Source organism: Hyperolius riggenbachi, chromosome 1 (assembly GCF_040937935.1).
Source record: "Hyperolius riggenbachi isolate aHypRig1 chromosome 1, aHypRig1.pri, whole genome shotgun sequence".
Lineage (NCBI taxonomy): Eukaryota > Metazoa > Chordata > Amphibia > Anura > Hyperoliidae > Hyperolius > Hyperolius riggenbachi.
The window spans coordinates 681267275-681287153 of NC_090646.1; the positions used below are offsets into that span (position 1 = coordinate 681267275).

The 19879-nt window shown below is 44.7% G+C and overlaps 1 protein-coding gene across 4 annotated transcripts in view; it reads right to left on the reverse strand.

Annotated features, from left to right (window-relative positions):
• LOC137532562 (NACHT, LRR and PYD domains-containing protein 12-like) overlaps positions 1–19879 on the reverse strand; it is a 213506-nt gene that overhangs the window by 164015 nt on the left and 29612 nt on the right. For all 4 annotated transcript variants that reach the window (XM_068253228.1, XM_068253218.1, XM_068253199.1 and 1 more), the window contains exons 2-4: positions 13980–14049; positions 4012–4166; positions 1058–1235 (exon numbers count right to left, since the gene is read on the reverse strand). In XM_068253228.1, the coding sequence (XP_068109329.1) occupies positions 1058–1235; positions 4012–4166; positions 13980–14001 (355 nt within the window). In that variant the 5' untranslated portion in view covers positions 14002–14049. The remainder of the gene's footprint in view (positions 1–1057; positions 1236–4011; positions 4167–13979; positions 14050–19879) is intronic.

Sequence of the window (19879 nt, forward strand, 5' to 3'; positions counted from 1 at the left end):
CCGGGCTTTTTAGGGACATTTCAGTTTGCTATTCGCTATCTCCGATGAAGGACAGTGCCCAATACGTGTGAGCTCGGGTCTAGGTGTGCGCAGAGGTCGGGTCTAGGTGTGCCGTTTGTCCCCATCCCAGGTTAGGTCAGCTTTGGTTGACTTTATTATCAAAAAGGTACAGTGTTGTTTATTTGTTCCACACAGCAGCTGCGCTGCAGCGCTATTTGGTCTGTTGTGTGGATGTCTGTATTACTATACATTGCTACCTTGTACCCTACGGAAGGTCATCACTGGAATATTGAGTTCATATTGTTTGTATTTTTCCGCACTGCCTGTACACGGCTGCCGTGTTTTTAATCTGATTTTATGGGATGTGTCCCATAATAAAGGTATTTGTTCATACTTTATGGAGTGATATTTGTTTGAATTTTGGTTTGCCATGATGGCTTTTGTTTGAGGTAGTTCAGTTACTATGTCCATGGCAATTGCTCTATTGTATGGTTACCGCACTGCCGTAGTGGGATGGATGGAATGGGGGCCAGCTGATTGTCGGGTGCCACTCACCACGTGTTCCACTGGAATTTCTCTTCCCTTCGGCTGCAGTCGGTGTTGTACTGCAGCAGCTGGGGGGAAGCTTCGGTGGTCGGATAGCAGTTTGTGCTCCTGGACTCCTGGATAGCCTCTCTACAAGGCGTGTCCATGGCTGGGCTTCAATGGGCGAAGGCAGCTTTACCGTACGCTAGGCAGGGAGGCAGTGAGTAGCTAATACCATAAACTAAAATAAAACGTAATAACAAAAAAAAAAAAAAAAAAGACTAGAAAAATTTTAAAACTAAGGGAGAGAGGGACAGAGCTGAGGTTATGCAGCGGCAGCCTCCCTAGGTAGTGGGCGCACCATGGTCCTCCTGCAATGGATTGTGGGTAGAAAAAGTGAACTAGTAAGCAGCCATCAAGACTTGTGGTAAATGGTTTAAAATACAGCAGATCCTGGATGCCTAATATCAGGTCATCCAGTGTCAGTATTAATACTCTAAGTGTTTGGACAGAATATACAGGGCCCTGTTACCTGTATTCAGGATTTCCTCCAGGACTGCCCGGAAATTAGGATGAGGTCTCTCTTCCTGCAGCTTCCAGAGACATGTCCAGAATCCGATCACAGCTTCTCTTCCCAGCACTGATATATCTTCTAACAGATGGCTGGAGAAGGAGGATGTCTTCCATTCATCACTCATGGACTGGTATTTCTGGAACACACACATATTATTACTGAGCAACACCATACTCTCTACAGCCCTGACACTGCAGAATAGATGGTCAGCTCTCTAGCAGTTACATGTCTGGCAGCAGTGTGAGCTGGCTGAGCCGACCACAGGCCTGAGAGGACAACTGGCTGGAGAGACAATCTCCTGCATATGGCAGCAGCACATTTCCCACATTCATCCCTGTCAGCCACCAGAGGGCAGACACTACTGTTATCTGGAGGAGGGCCTGGTGGGAGGAGCCTTTATTCACATGAATACCCACTTTTTAGATGAATTATCTAACCCAAGTCGTTGGTGGTCTGCAAAGTCTCTTCAATAAAGATTTTCAGAAGACCCCAGTGGAGTTGCCTTAATACATCCAAACAGTTACCTAGCACGTGTGTTACTTCATTAGCTTCTGTGTAACAGACCGGCCAAGTGTCACGGTTTCTCCTGTAGCACTAAGGATTTGCAGCCTCTATCACGGCATCACGGGGCACAGGTCAATTGTCCCGGCCTCTTTACAGAGCAGGAGAGTTTGCTGTTAAAGTGGAACCCGAGGTGAACTTTTACACATTGCATAATTGTGTTCCTTTCCTATTGTTTATAGGGCATTCCTCAAGCCAAATACTTTTCTTGTTTTTGTTTTATTACTCTAATTCCCTATAAACTAAAAAAGCCACGCCCACAGGTTTTCAGGGAGCCTTGGCAGTAGCAAGGGCTCATGGGTGCTCAGTCTGGGCAGGAGGAGGGGGAGGTGTTACTAGCCATTGTTTTCAGAGGCAGAGGGGAGGAGGGAGGGGATTAGGCTGATAGCATAAGATACAGATAAACCTGCCTCTGTATAATGTTTACAAACAACATGGCTGCTGTCATTGTATCACAGGAATAAATAATCATATTCTATTAAAACTGTTTGCAGCTAGATTTGCTGTGTAAGCTATCTAAACTTTAGATAAGATATATAAACAAGTTACTTGTTATAGTTAGTTTTTCATCTCGGATCCGCTTTAACTGTTTCACTGCCCAGAGTCTTTGCAGAGGACACTACAATCCATGCATCACATCACACTCTGCAGCCTTGCCTCACGCTGAACTTCATCAGCAGCACAACAACATAAACTCCAGCCTCAGCCAGGAATTGTCATGCTCACCAGCAGGCATTCTGTCTGGCGAGGCTTTGCTTCATGCAGATGAACTCCCAAAGATGCAGACACCCAGGATTTGATGCAAGTGATGTTTTTATTTACAGTGAAGGTATGTACATGAAAACGTTCAGAGTAGATTCCAGACAGTTCAGGAACAAGCATGCAACATTATATTCATGAAGCAGCTTTGCAGGAGTATTTACCCAGACAGTGTTAATAAGATCAAGTCTACCAGCAGGTATGTAGATATTCATTCAGAATACAGCATACAGGACAAGAGCAAACACACGGGCTATAACTCCAAGAGGTCAGGCAGGACTGGAGCAAACAGACAGATTATCATTCCAAGGACTCAGGCAAGACAGGAACAAGAACTGAGGCTGCACAAGCAGGGAGGACAAACAATGCGACAGCAAAGGCTGCTGGGAAGTCTGGATCTTAAGTACTCCACTAACAAGGCCCTCACCTTGCAGGTGTTCAGACACTCCCATGTAATCTCACTGCAGCAGGACTGAGCCAAATGCAAAGCCAGCCCATAACTGCAGTGAGAAACAGAACTGGGAATCCTCGCACACACACATGCAATTCCATTGCAGCAATGTGCAGACAAAAACCAATGGACAGTCAGCCCATCACTGCAATGACAGGCAGAACTGAGAATCCTCACAGACTTGCATACAATTCCATTGCAGTAATGTGCAGACTGAAGCAAATGCAGAGTCAGCCCATCACTGCAATGACAGACAGAACTGGGGATCCTAACAGGAATGTCTTTGAAGTTGATAGAGTGAGATAGTGATCTCTACCCTGGCTATCTGGTTACAGAGCATCTGAATAGTGAGGTGGGTATCTTATCTTTCAATATGCTTGTGAAGTGCTAGAAATCCTGTATGGATCAATCATATTGGTTGCATTCCTCTGTGCTATTACTGTTATCAATAACCCATATTGTGATACAAGATCCTTAATTAGGGATAGTTGTGTGATTTTATGCATTAAAGCCCCATCTACACTATACGATTCGACTACAATTCTATTTACGATCCGATTAAATCCAACATGTCCGATCGGGATTCGATTCGATTCCATTTGCCCATGTTTTGCAATGGCAAATCGAATTGAATCCCGATCGGACATGTTGGTTTTAATCGGATCGTAAATAGAATCGTAATCGAATCGTATAAAGAATCGTATCGTGTAGATGGGGCTTTACAGTCCTGGGACTAGAGTTATGCACTTGTATAGGGGTTAGCACTGTGTTAGCATTTCTGATATGTGAAGTTTTTTGCCAGAAATAAAGAAATTCATATTTTGCACAGTTCAGTCTTTATTTTCTTATTTAATATATTCATAACTCTTTAAGTAGAGCTGTTTATTCTAATTTATATTCTTCATCACATATGTGTGCTGTGATTATTCTTTAAATAGCTTGCCTACCATCGATCCATGTGCCAATATCGGCATAGGATGGAGGGGGAAACTGTATAGGGGAGGGCGTGGTTTTGAAAATTAGGGCGTGGTTAAAGGTGTGGCAGAGGCATGTCTTAGTGTCCCTTTTTTCTGTCTCCAAAAGTTTGGAGGCATGGTGTAATTATCTGTGTAATTATCTATTATCTATCACAGAGTCTTACCTCTGTATTTAGGACATTTCGGGATTGTAGTTTGCTTAGTAAGGCTGCTGTGTCCACATTCTGTACAATGATGTCCAGATCCTCTCTATAATATTCCCATATTCTCCTCAGTGATGCACCGTCCCATGCAGAAAGCTGCTGGTATATTATCCCATCTAGGAAATACACAAAACATATATTTACAGGCTTGTGGGCTGAATATTGGATAAATATGATAATTTGGAGCATTGTATACAGCCATGGTCATACATTGTGCAATAGATACATAACTTCTTACAAATAGGACTCCAGACAGTATTAAAAACCCGAAAGATATTCTAAGCCCTTCCTTTACTATACAAAAGTAAGAATATTTTGTTCTAACAATTTGTGTTACAGTGGGTTTAAGTGTACCAGAGCTGAAAATAGTAAAAAGATTTATACATACCTGGGCTTCCTCCAGCCCCATACGCTCCGATCGCTCCCACGCCACCGTCCTCCGCTGCCCGCAGCTTCCGGAACCGGGTCCCGTCACTTCTGTCAGTCGGAGCCAGTCTACGCAGGAGAAGTGAGCCCTCTACATATCTCTCCAGCAGCTGCACTTCTCCTGCGTAGACTGGCACCGACTGACAGAAGTAACGGGACCCGGTTCCCAGAGCTGCGGGCAGTGGAGGACTATGGCGTGGGAGCGATAGGAGTGGGTGGGGCTGGAGGAAGCCCAATGTATGTATAAATCGTTTTACTATTTTCAGCTCTGAGTCCCTTTAAAGGAGATCTCTGGAATGTGTGAAATGAGAATATCCTCTTCGTTCTATAATTTATTGCCTTTAAAGTGAATCCGTGCACAACTGTTCATAGAGGGAGACTCAGGCCTGAGCTATACATTTTCCCCGCCCCTTCCTCCTTCTCTCATTGGCCAACTATCACTAGGCCACTGCCTACTAATCCTGTCACCAATATCACATGACTGGAGATAATGATAATATCACGCTGGTGCGTGACAGAGTAACAGGTACAGATAATAATATGCAGAATTATGTTTAGACCAGTCAGTACTTGTGCACAAGTATCAAGTCGAGGTACAAAATCATAAAGGCTAATCGGTAAACAGCATGTATCAGATGACTGTCAATTTGCAGGGATATCCCAATAACGTACTAAAAGTCAGGCCGAGTCAATAACAGAAGTCAGATGGCTTTCATACAGAAGGATGAGACTAGAGCAAGGTCAGGAGGCAGGCAATAATTTGATGCACAGATAATCAGACAATATACTTCAATAATATCAGGAGGATATTACAATTAAAGCTATCAATAATACTCCAAACAACAGACTAACTGGAGTACATATATATGGTGTGTACCACCATATATAATGTGGCTCAAGAAGCTAGCTATGGCCAAGAACCAGTGAACTGATTAGTATCAAGGCCAGTGAGCAACTGAAGCTCCTGGCCCTATATACTGTGCAGATGATTCCGGCGTGCAGCTTCCCGGGAGGTGTGGTCGATGACCTCACTGCTGACACCTATGCACCCACCTCCTGAGTCTGTAAAGTCCGCCTGAACTCGCGCGTGATCGTTGAGTCGCATTACGCAGGCGTGGGTGACAGAGCTCGGCTGCAGGGACACTGGGGATGCTAGATGGCGGAGAAACCACAGACCGCGTGCACGAACTAGTACCAGCTGACACGCCATGACGAACGCAGCGGGACTCAGCGCTGACAGGTGAGTTTGTTACATTACCACCACCCCGAGGAGTGGTCTCCGGACACTCTTTACCCGCTTTATCAGGATTACTTAAATGAAATTCCTGCACTAACTGATCAGCATGAACTTGGTGTGCAGGAAGCCAGCATCTCTCCTCAGGACCATACCCCCTCCAAGCCACCAAGTACTGTAGAGAATTGCGCACTTTACGTGAATCAAGAATTCGCTCAACTTCATATTCAATTTCTCCGTGTATCTCTACAGGAGGAGGACGATCTGTGGAGGTAAGTATATTTATTGCTGGTTTCAAGAGTGATACATGAAATGACTTGACCTCCTTGATGGATGGTGTCAACTTCACAAGGTACGCAACATCATTAATTTTCTCCTCAATGGAATACGGACCGATGTACCTTGGTCCCAGTTTGTGAGATGGTTGACGTAGGGGAATGTCCCGAGTGGAAACCCATACCAAATCTCCAGGAGAAAATTCAAATTCAGGCAATCGTTTAGCATCAGCATGTTTTTTGGTGATCTACCACATGTAAATTTAATTTGACTTGAGACCATACTCCTTTTACCTAAGCACTCCAATCCTCCAAGTCAGGGAAAAGAGAGGATGATGACGGAAAACAGGTAAAACGAGGATTCTGACCTGACAATAAAAAATGGTGACATCTTGGTGGATGCACTGGGTAGATTGTTGAAAGCGAATTCTGTAAACGGTAGGAACTCCAACCATGACTCCTGACATTTAGACACAAAACATCGCAAATATTGTTCCAAAGTTTGGTTGGTCCTTTCAGTTTGTCTGTTGGTCTCGGGGTGGAACCCCGAAGAAAATGACAATTTTACTCCCAACAGGGCACTGAAAGCACGCCAGAATTGGGAAACAAACTGCACTCCTCGGTCAGACACAATATTTTCAGGAATTCCATGTAATCGAAAGACATGAGTTATAAATAATTTTGCTAACTCCTTGGCAGATGGTAGGCCAGCAAGTGGTACGAAATGTGCCATTTTGCTAAAACGGTCAACAATTACCCATATAACCTTTTTTCCTCCAGACGAGAGCAGATCCCCAATATAATCCATAGCTAAATGGGTCCATGGTTTAGAGGGAATGGGAAGCGGCACTAGATAACCTCGGGGGCAGCCTTGCTCCTGGCACAAGTAGCGCAAGCTGCTACAAATGCCTTACAATCCTTAACTAAAGAGGGCCACCATGCATGACGGGACAATAGCTCAATAATTTTTGTCTCGCCAGGATGTCCTGCCAACTTTGATTCATGAAATAATTGCAGTGTCTGAAGACGGAGATGTAGAGGTACATAATTAACATTGGGGGTTTGTTAGATGGACTTTCTTGTTGAAAAGATTGTAAAGAGACACTCAGATCAGGGAATTCCTGAGTATTGAGTGCAGCTAACACATCTAGAGGGAAGAATGGTCTCTGGAGTCACTGGAGATGACACCTCTACTTCAAAGCTTCTAGATAAGGCGTCTGCCTTCACGTTTTTTGGGCCTGGCTCATACGTTATAATAAAGTTGAAACAAGAAAACAAAACATTGCCCAGCGGGCCTGCCTGGGATTAAGTCTCTTGGCTCCCTCAATGTACTGTAAATTTTTATGATCAGTATACACAGTGATCCGATGAAATGCACCCTCCAGCCAGTGTCTCCACTCCTCAAAAGCCATCTTTACTGCAAGTAATTCTCTGTTGCCAATATCATAATTCTTTTCGGCTGGTGAGGATTTTTTTAAAAAGAACGCACACGGATGTAGGCATTCAGGTTTCCCAGAAAACTGGGACAACACTGCTCCCACTCCAACCTCAGAGGCATCCACTTTGACAAAAAATGACAATGCAACATCAGGATGAGTGAGGATTGGAGCAGAACAGAATGCAGATTTAAGGTCGGAAAATGCTTTACAAGCTTGCGTAGATCAGTGCACTGGATCCGCGTCTTTTTTTGTTGAAGAGACACTGAAGCGAAAAAAAAATGATGATATTATGATTTGTATGTGTAGTACAGCTAAGAAATAAAACATTACGATCAGATACATCAGTGTAATTGTTTCCAGTACAGGAAGAGTTAAGAAACTCCAGTTGTTATCTCCAGGGCTGTGGAGTCGGTCCAAAAATCCACCGACTCCGACTCCTCAGTTTAGGATTCCACCGACTCCGACTCCACGACTCCGACTCCTCTAATTTGCATATTACAATTTTGTTGATTAAAAGTATGTAACATGAAATTCGTCTCTTAACTGCCAACGCTTAGGAATTTTACAAGACAACTGAAGTGAGAAGGATATGTAGACTACTATATTTATTCCCTTTAGACTAAAACTAGTCCTTGGTAAGAGTACTTGTAAAAGGTACAATCCGGAACAAAGAACATCTATCAGGCCCTAGGCACTGTAAGTGTGGGTACATGTAAGAATGATGTGCAGGTACTCTGCAGGGGAATGAGGAGATTGTAAACAGACAACACCTCTGTGTTCAATGTGCACAGCATTCTCAGTGGATTCCCTGCAGCTCTGTGGGGAGTGCATATGTAGATTATAGTACTACTGTGTAACAAAGTAAACCTGAGACAGATGAAATTAAAGTTTTATACATACCTGGGGCTTCCTCCAGCCGCCTTCAGGATAATCAGTCCCTCTATGTCCTCCTCCACCACCTGGATCTTCTGCTATGAGTCCAGGTACTTGAGCCAGTCAGGCGTAGTGCGCATGCACACACTCCGCCGCCAGGAGCATACTACACCTGTGCAGCACTATTGCGCAGGTGCAGAATGTTCCTGGCTGTGGGAGCGGCATGCGGCCGGACAGCGCTGACTGGCTGAATTACCAAGACTCATAGCAGAAGATTCGGGTGGTGGAGGACAGCGAGGGACTGATTAGCCTGAAGGGGGCTGGAGGAAGCCCCAGGTATGTATAAAACTTTACTTTTCATCCGTTTCAGTTACCCTTTAATTTGTAGTCACCAAACCAAATTTTAATAACATATCACATTATTTGATTTCATCAGCAAAGAGAGTGCATACATTTGCATAAATCAGCATCAATGCAGAATTATTTCCATCTCGTTGACCATCTCTATTAGTGACACAGCTACACATCAGGCTTTATTCTTACAGCATAGATGTTATTTAGTATATATAAGAGATTCCTGTGTACACATCATATATACAGTCACAATCAGATATGTATATCTGACCTTAAAAATACGGGGACTGCTTTATTGAAGCAGCACAAGTAACTAATTTTGACTGGTTTATTTCATTTTTGTGGACTAAGCACAGCTATTACTGTATATATACTGTATATATACATTATTTTTAATGACTATTATCTGAGAAATAGAACATTTTATCATATTTTCTATTATAATTACAGTTACAAATTCATTAGGAGTCGGAGTCGGTGCATTTTTTCCCGACTCCGACTCCAGGCACCCAAAATTGCCCGACTCCACGACTCCGACTCCACAACTCCGACTCCGACTCCACAGCCCTGGTTATCTCTATGCAAAAAAGCCATTAAGCTCTACGACTTTCAAAGTCGTGGAGAGGGCTGTCTTCTGACTTTTATTATCTCAACTGTAAGTGAACAGTTTTCTTTTTATCTGCTAGAGGAGAGGTCATTACTTCACAGACTGCTCTGAAAGAATCATTTTGAATACTGAGTGTTGTGTAATCTGCACAGATTATAGAATGATGCAATGTTAGAAAAAACACTATATACCTGAAAATAAAAGTATGAGAATATTTTCTTTGCTGCTAATCTTCTAGTAATTATTCATAGTACACAACCAATTCATTATATCATATATTTTTTTCTCGCTTCAGTGTCTCTTTAAATCGGTAATAGGAGCTACCAGTGTGGAGAACTCTTAATACATTTACGATAGTAATTGGTGAAACCCAAGAATCGTTGTATAGCTTTCAATCCCTTGGGTTGAGGCCAATCTAGTACTGCCGACAATTTCTTTTGATCCATAGATAGACCGGTGTCCGAAATTATATAACCAAGAAAAGGTACTTGAGTGACCTCAAATAGGCATTTTTCCAATTTAGTGAACAAGGAATTTTTCCTCAATATCTGCAAGACAAGTTTTACATGCTTACGATGCTCTAACAGATTACTAGATTAAATTAAACTGTCATCTAAATAGATTACTACAAATTTTCCCAAAACATCACGAAACAGATCATTAACAAAGTCCTGGAAGACGGCAGGGGCATTGCATAACCCAAAGGGCATCACTAAATATTCATAATGCCTGTCTTGTGTGTTAAAGGCCGTCTTCCATTCATCTCCTTGACGTATTCTGATCAAGTTGTATGCCCCCCTTAAAGGGACACTTAAGCCAGAAAAAAAAATGAGTTTTACTCACGTGGGGCTTCTACCAGCCCCCTGCAGCAGTCCTGTGTCCTCACAGCCACTCACTAATCCTCTGGTCCCCCGCTGCCAGCTAGTTTCACTTTTGTCGACAGGCCCGTCAGGACTGGCCACGCGTAGCTTTTTCCGCATTCCGACTGCAATTAGTGCTATTGCGGGCCGCAACGCGTACAAAAAAACGCATTGCCGCATTATGAACGCATAGATATGCGGCAACGCGTATTTTTGTACGCGTTGTGGCCCGCAATAGTGCTAATTGCAGTCGGGAATGCGGAAAAAGCTATGCGTGGCCAGTCCGTGATTTTGTTAAGACCTCTATAGTCAATACAGGGTCTCAAACCACAGAGACAGAGGGGGAACACAGAGGGAGGACACAGAGGGACAGAAGCAGACACAGAGGGACAGAAGCAGACAAAGAGGGACAGAGGGGGGACACAGAGGGATCGAAGCAGGCACAGAGGGACAGAAGCAGATACAGAGGGACAGAAGCAGACAAAGAGGGACAGAAGCAGACACAGAGGGACAGAAGCAGACACAGAGGAACAGAAGCAGACACAGAGGGACAAAAGCAGACACAGAGGGACAAAAGCAGACACAGAGGGACAAAAGCAGACACAGGGAGACAAAAGCAGAGACAGGGGGACAGAAGCAGTTACAGAGGGACAGAAGCAGATACAGAGGGACAGAAGCAAATACAAATACAGAGGGACAGAAGCAGACAAAGAGGGACAGAAGCAGACACAGAGGGACAGAAGCAGATACAGAGGGATAGAAGCTGATACAGAGGGACAGAAGCTGATACAGAGGGACAGAAGCAGATAGAGGGACAGAAGCAGATTAAGAGGGACAGAACAAGACACAGAGGGACAGAAGCAGGTGAAGAGGGACAGAAGCAGACACAGAGGGACAGAAGCATATACAGAGGGACAGAACAAGACACCGAGGAACTGAAGCAGACACAGAGGGACAGAAGCAGACACAGAGGGACAGAAGCATATACAGAGGAACTGAAGCAGACACAGAAGCAGACACAGAGGGACAGAAGCAGATACACAAGGACAGAAGCAGATACACAAGGACAGAAGCAGACACACAGGGACAGAAGCAGATACAGAGGGACAGAAACAGACACAGAGGGACAGAAGTGGACACAGAGGAACTAAAGCAGACACAGAGGGACAGAAGCAGACACAGACGGACAGAAGCAGACACAGAGGGACAGAAGCGGACACAGAGACACAGAAGCAGATACAGAGGGACATAACAAGACACAGAGGAACTGAAGCAGACACAGAAGGACAGAAGCAGACAGAGGGACAGAAGCAGATACACAAGGACAGAAGCAGACACACGGGGACAGAAGCAGATACAGAGGGACAGAAACAGACACAGAGGGACAGAAACAGACACAGAGGGACAGAAGCAGACACAGAGGGACAGAAGCAGACACAGAGGGACAGAAGCAGACACAGAGGGACAGAACAAGACACAGAGGAACAGAAGCAGACACAGAAGGACAGAAGCAGACACAGAGGGACAGAAGTGGACACGGAGGGACAGAGGGGGGACACAAAAGGACAGAAGCAGACACAGAGGGACAGAGGGGGGACACAAAAGGACAGAGGGGGACACAGAAGGACAAGGGGGGACACAGGACATGGGCGGACAGGGAAAGAGGGGGACACAGAAGGATATGGGGGGACAGGGTCAGAGTGGGACACAGAAGGACATGGGGGGAACAGGGGCAGAGGGGGAAACAGAAGGAGACACACAAGGACAGAGGGGGACAGATAGGGACAGGCAGGTACAGTTTGCGATCGGGTATGTGTGTTCATGTCACGATTGGGTATGCACGTTCACATCACAATGTGGGGGACACATTATATGTTGCATTCGGACCATAAGACTTTAACCCCCACACTTTTGGGGAAGAGAAGGTGTGTCTTATGGTCCAAAAACTGTGGTATATGGGGCCTTCCAGCTAAACTGATTCTTACAAAGCATAGAAAGACGTATATTACCACATCTGTGGAAGAAGAGAACCGCCTGTTAAAGGAAACCTGAGACAACCTAAAAGAAAAAAATTATACAGACCTGGGGCTTCCTCTTGCCCCCTTCAGGCTGATTGGTCCCTTGCTGTCCTCCCACGCTGCCGGGATCTTATGCTGGACGGCCTGATAAATCCGCCAGTCAGGACGTACTGCGCATGCAAGGCCTGGCCGCAGGAGCGTGCTCATTGCACTCCTGTCGCCGGGTTATACGCCTGCGCAGTCGCAGAACTATGACGGGCATGGTAGCACGACAGGGAGCGTACACGGCTGGACTGCGCCTGCCCTCTACATACCTCCCTCCTTAGGTCCTGCTGGTAGTAAGTGCACTGGAAAGCTACGTGAAATACCTGCATGCATGACTATAGCATACTTTCTGTGCATGACTATGACCATTTCCGATATAGTAAACTTCTGATATAGTAAACTACTTTGACCGGTCCCTTGGAGTTTACTATAAAGGGATTCTACTGTGTAAAACAAATCTTATACAAAGTTTTAAGTGACCTATAAAACTAGGTGTGATCCTTGTCACCTCTGCTTCACATATACACATAGGACAGGACACAATTTGTGGTGAACAACAAAAAGTTTGCAACACTCGTGAAACAGCAAGACACCTGTCACCGCTCCCGAGCTTCTGCTGGGGCAGGAGAATCCTCGTTATGGAAGATGTTTGGAGGTATAGAATAACACTGTCGGTGGTGTATCCTATTAGTCCTGATCAGCTGGATTTTTGCGTGGCGTCAGTGCATGGTTCACTGCAATTCTCCTTCTCACCTCCGCCTACGTCACTTGCAGGGCGGGCTGGCCAATTCTGTGATGGGGGTGGGGAAAGGAAGAGTATCAGGGGGATGATGAAGGCTAAAGAGCCAAAACAGTAAGTACCAAGGAGGCACTAAATTGGCCTACAAACTTGCCTTTTATTAAATCCCAGTATTTATTACTGGGATTTGATAAAACGCAAGTTTGAAAGCCAATTGAACGCCTCCTTCGTATTTACTATATTGATATTGTGTGTTGAGTGGTGACCCGCAGAGGGATTGCGCACCGGCTACTTAGACTTGACCAGGTCTAATTCTACAGGAACTCGCTGCAGATTGCTTGTTGTAAAGAGCCAAAACTCCAGTGTTGGGAATGCCAGTTATTATATGCTACTAAACAAGAAAATATCCTGTGAGTATAACTTTGGCATGGTTAATTTTTAGCAGTCTGCACTATGCTGTATACTCTTCCTCTCCCCACCCCCATCACAGAATTGGCCGGCCCGCCCTGCCAGTGACACATGCGGAAGTAAGGAGGAGCATGCACTGACACGCCGTGCAAGAAGCCAGCTGATTAGCAGTGTTTTTCCCAGAACTTTTTTCCAGCCGGGTGGCATGACAAAGTAGCTGGGTGGGGCGGGATGAGAGAATGCAGGGCCGGTGTTTCTCTGCACAACTCTGCTTAAAGCAGAGGAGGAGGTGAGCTGATGACAGCCGGGTGCTCACCAAAACTAGCCGAGTGGAGCACCCGCCTAATAGAGCCTGGGGAGAACACTGTGATCAGGACTGATAGGATACACCGCTGAGGAGCGAGCGGATGAAGGAGACCGTTATTCCACACCTCCAATCATCTTCCATGACGAGGACTCTCCTGTCCCAGCAGCAGCTCAGGGGCGGAGACACATGTCTTGCTGTTTCTCGAACACGGGGAACTTTTTGTTGATCATCACTGCTTGCTGTTAGAGCCGGAGCGCTGGGTCTGTAGTACCACAGCAGCCTCTTGTGTGTTCATATTGTGCGGAGCTATTTCTGCATTTAGGAGACAGTTTGTGTTCCTTTACCTGAAATCATGGATGCCGCCATCTTCTCAGCTGCTGGGAATTACTGTTCAGCTGAAGCCAGCCAGGAGACCTGAAGCAAAAGCACCATTACTGATACACGTGAAGCAGCCTTTATTTCCCATCCTACAATATTACAGGTGGAAACTGCATGCGTCTACAGTCCTGGCCAAAAGTTTTGAGACTGTCAAAAGTATTCGTTTTCACAAAGTTTGCTGCTAAACTGCTTTTAGATTTTGAAAATAATGTATCCGCGCCTTAATGATCAATCCATTAGAACTTCAAAAAAATAAAAAGTTTATTATAAAACTTCAATTTGTCAAATTGATTAAAAAGTGAGATGTCTCCCAAGCTATTACTGAGATCAGCTGACCTCACCACACTACATACATCCATACATACTGCCACATTCACAACTCAAAATGGTTACACCCTCCGCACAGAAAAGCCAGCCTCAGCCGCCCGTGATCGTGTAGGGAGATCCCACCCCAATTGTGTATAATGACAGATTGCAGGCTTGTCCCTTAACTGTGGCAGCGTGGGTAACAATCCAACTTAGACTCCATGCACTTCCCAAAAGTACATAAAAGTTGCTTCATAAATGCATAAAAGTTCCAACAATACTTTATCTCCAATCCAACGGATTTCCTCTTCATACACTTAATGTATTATTTGTACACGCTATATGCGGAGCAGGAATACTGCTATGAATTCAATAATTCACTGTCCATAAATAATACATTAAAGAGACTCCGTAACAAAAATTGCATCCTGTTTTTTATCATCCTACAAGTTCCAAAAGCTATTCTAATGTGTTCTGGCTTACTGCAGCACTTTCTACTATCACTGTCTCTGTAATAAATCAATGTATCTTTCCCCTGTCAGACTTGTCAGCCTGTGTCTGGAAGGCTGCCAAGTTCTTCAGTGTTGTGGTTCTGTGATGAATCTCCCCCCTCCAGGCCCCTCTCTGCACACTGCCTGTGTATTATTTAGATTAGAGCAGCTTCTCTCTTCTCTCATCTTTTACAAGCTGGATAAATCGTCCTCTGAGCTGGCTGGGCTTTCACATACTGAGGATTACAGACAAGGGCAAAGCTGTTTGCAAGAAGAAAAGAGCAGCCTGAAACTTCAGTGCATGAGAGATGCAGTGGGAAAGAAACACACAAATGATCTCTTGAGATTCAAAAGGAAGGCTGTATACAGCCTGCTTATGTATGGATGTATTTTCTATGTGTGGACATACTGTACATCAATCTACTTCCTGTTTTGGTGGCCATTTTGTTTGTTTATAAACAAACTTTTTAAAACTGTTTTTAACCACTTTTAATGCGGCGGGGAGCGGCGAAATTGTGACAGAGGGTAATAGGAGATGTCCCCTAACGCACTGGTATGTTTACTTTTGTGCGATTTTAACAATACAGATTCTCTTTAAGTGTATGAAGAGGAAATCCGTTGGATTGGAGATAAAGTATTGTTGGAACTTTTATGCATTTATGAAGCAACTTTTATGTACTTTTGGGAAGTGCACGGAGTCTAAGTTGGATTGTTACCCACGCTGCCACAGTTAAGGGACAAGCCTGCAATCTGTCATTATACACAATTGGGGTGGGATCTCCCTACACGATCACGGGCGGCTGAGGCTGGCTTTTCTGTGCGGAGGGTGTAACCATTTTGAGTTGTGAATGTGGCAGTATGTATGGATGTATGTAGTGTGGTGAGGTCAGCTGATCTCAGTAATAGCTTGGGAGACATCTCACTTTTTAATCAATTTGACAAATTGAAGTTTTATAATAAACTTTTTATTTTTTTGAAGTTCTAATGAATTGATCATTAAGGCGCGGATACATTATTTTCATTTTATATTTTAAATTCGATGAGGTTTGAGAAAACCCCATAGTTCTCTCCGCAGCCTATAGCATTACAGCCAGTAAAGCGCCACAGTCATCAAATCTATTGTTGCTTTTAGATCTTTGTTTCAGTGGTTTATGTGATGTACTGAAATATAATTATAAGCACTTCATAGGTTTCAAAGGCTTTTATTGACAATTACATGAGATTTATGCAAAGAATCAATAGATGCAGTGTTGGCCCTTTTTCAGGACCTCTGCAATTCGACTGGGCATGCTCTCAATCAACTTCTGGGCCAAACCCTGACTGATGGCAACCCATTCTTTCATAATCACTTCTTTGAGTTTCTCAGAATTGGTTGGTTTTTGTCCACCTGCCTCTTGAGGAATGACCACAAGTTCTCAATGGGATTAAGATCTGGGGAGTTTCCAGGTCATGGACCCAAAATTTCAACGTTTTGGTCCCCGAGGCACTTAGTTATCACTTTTGCCTTATGACACAGTGCTCCATCATGCTGGAAAATGCATTGTTCTTCGCCAAACTGTTGGAAGAAGTTGCTGTTGGGGATGTTTTGGTACCATTCTTTATTCATGGCTGTGTTTTTTGGCAAAACTGTGAGTGAGCCCACTCCCTTGGATGAGAAGCAACCCCACACATGAATGGTGGCAGGTGTGAGCGCATCTGCACCCACAGTGAGGTGAAGACTTTCGGAAGATGGCCTGCTGTCAAGAAGGGCAGAAAAGAAGCCACTTTTCTCCCAAAAAACATCAGGGACAGATTGATCTTCTGGAGAAAGTATGGTGAATGGACTGCTGAGGACTAAGGCAGTCATATTCTCCCATGAAGCCCCTTTCCGATTGTTTGGGGCATCTGGAAAAAGGCTTGTCAGGAGAAAAGGTGAGCGCTACCATCATTCCTGTGTCATGTCAACAGTGAAGCATCCTGAGACCATTCATGTGTGGGGTGGCTTCTCATCCAAGGGAGTAGACTCACTCACAATTTTGCCAAAAAACCCAGCCATGAATAAAGAATGGTACCAAAACACCCTCCAACAGCAACGTCTTCCAACAATCCAACAACAGTTTGGTGAAGAACAATGCATTCTCCAGCATGATGGAGCACCGTGTCATAAGGCAAAAGTGATAACTAAGTGGCTCGGGGACCAAAACATTGAAATTTTGGGTCCATGGCCTGCAAACTCCCCAGATCATAATCCTATTGAGAACGTGTGGTCATTCCTCAAGAGGCGGGTGGACAAACAAAAACCAACTAATTCTGAGAAACTCAAAGAAGTGATTATGAAAGAATGGGTTGCTATCAGTCAGGATTTGGCCCAGAAGTTGATTGAGAGCATGCCCATTCGAATTGCAGAGGTCCTAAAAAAGAAGGGTCAACACTGCAAATACTGACCCTTTGCATAAATCTCATGTAATTGTCAATAAAATCCTTTGAAACGTATGAAGTGCTTATAATTATATTTCAGTACATCACATAAAAAACTGAAACAAAGATCTAAAAGCAGTTTAGCTGCAAACTTTCTGAAAACTAATATTTTTGACAGTCTCAAAACTTTTGGCCAGGCCTGTATAGTGACTACATTACATGGTACTTACATATTAACCATTTCAGCCCGCGGGGATTTTTCGCCTTATGCATCAGAGCAATTTTCACCTCCCATTCATTCGCTAATAACTTTATCACTACTTATCACAATTTATTGATCTATATCTTGTTTTTTCCGCCACTAATTAGGCTTTCTGTGGGTGGTACATTTTGCTAAGAGCCACTTTACCGTAAATGCATTTTAACAAGATTAATAAGAAAAAAATGGAAAAAATTTATTATTTCTCAGTTTTCGGCCATTATAGCTTTAAAATAATCCACGCTACCATAATTAAAACCTATGTATTTTATTTGCCCGTATGTCTCGATTATTATACCATTTAAATTTTGTCCCTATCACAATGTATGGCGCCAATATTTTATTTGTAAATAAAGGTGCATCGTTTCCGTTTTGCGTCCATCACTATTTACAAGCTTATAATTTTAAAAATGTTTGTAGTATACCCCCTTCAAATGCATATTTTAAAAGTTCAGACCCTTAGGTAACTATTTATGTCTTTTTTTTTTTTTTCTAATTGTAATTTTTTTTTTCTACTATTAAAACTTTTATTTGGGTAATATTTTGGTGTGGGACATAAACTGTTAATTTTTAACCACTTGCCGACCGCACACTCATAACGTGCGTCGGCAAAGTGGCAGCTGCAGGACCAGCGACGCACATCTGCGTCGCCAGCTGCAGCCTAATTAATCAGGAAGCAGCCGCTCGTACGAGCGGCTGCTTCCTGTCAATTCACGGCGGGGGGCTCCGTGAATAGCCTGCGGGCCGCCGATGGCGGCTCGCAGGCTAAATGTAAACACAAGCGGAAATAATCCGCTTTGTTTACATTTGTACGGCGCTGCTGCGCAGCAGCGCCGTAAGGCAGATCGGCGATCCCCGGCCAATCAGCGGCCGGGGATCGCCTTCATGTGACAGGGGACGTCCTGTCACTGGCTGCACAGGACGGATAGCGTCCTGTGCAGCCCAGATCTCCCGGGGGTGGTAGGTAGGAGAGGGAGGGGGAGGATTTCGCCGCGGAGGGGGGCTTTGAGGTGCCCCCCCCCGCAAAATGCCAGCCAGGAGGAGCGATCAGACCCCCCCTGCACATCATCCCCCTAGTGGGGAAAAAAGGGGGGCGATCTGATCGCTCTGAGTGCCCTTTGATCTGTGCTGGGGGCTGCAGAGCCCACCCAGCACAGATCACCTAAAACAGCGCTGGTCCTTAAGGGGGGGTAAAGGGTGGGTCCTCAAGTGGTTAATGACGTTAGCTGTGTAAATAGTAATGTAAAAAATGTGTAGCTGTAGTTTTACTATTTGGCCACAAGATGGCCACCTTCGTTTTTTGTTTCCCTCCTTGTACTTCTCTCTAAGCGGAAGTACAAGGGGGATGCGGAAATCTCTCCGGGCAGAAGAGCCGGAGCCTCACAGGGGAGCGCTTCGGTTTTTCTGCGGGGGAAAGGGATCGGTGATCGGGAACCATGTTCCCTTTCACTGATCCCAGGGCTACCGGGCGGCACAGTGGGGATGCGGGGGCACGCCCGCGATCGCGGGCGGGAGCGCGCCCAAGCGCGGGAGCACTGCAGAGCTGCCGCCCGGACGTGAGCTTCACGTCCGGGCGGCGGAAATGGTTAAGCTGCCCAGGCAGTCACACACACGTGTATGCTACGATTCAATCCCTTCAGAGGCTCTGTCTACTCGCATTACTCACTGCCTGTACTCTTGTTCAATAGAGATGCTGCTGCAGAAGAAGTGGAAGAAATAAAAAGTTCATATGAATTTACAGCGTATTAACTAAATGAAGAATGAGCACGTTTACTTACATAATAAATTACAGCCCATAACTAAAGACTCAGGAAACGTCATTTCAATTTGAAAAAAAAAAAATGTTTAGTAAAATTAATAACCCTTAACCTCCCTCCCCTAAATTCCTAACTTTAACCTCACCCCTTCTTAACCCCTAACCTTCCACTCAACTCATAACCTTCCACCCAACACATAACCTTCCACTCAACTCCTAACCTTCCACTCAACTCCTAGCCTTCCACTCAACTCCTAGCCTTCCACTCAACTCCTAGCCTTCCACTCAACACATAACCTTCCACTCAACACATAACCTTCCACTCAACCCCTAACCTTCCACTCAACTCCTAATCTTCCACTCAACTCCTAGCCTACCACTCAACTCCTAGCCTTCCACTCAACACATAACCTTCCACTCAACCCCTAACCTTCCACTCAACCCCTAACCTTCCACTCAACTCCTAGCCTTCCACTCAACTCCTAGCCTTCCACTCAACTCCTAGCCTTCCACTCAACACATAACCTTCCACTCAACCACTAACCTTCCACTCAACCCCTAACCTTCCACTCATCTCCTAATCTTCCACTCAACTCCTAGCCTGCCACTCAACTCCTAGCCTTCCACTCAACACATAACCTTCCACTCAACACATAA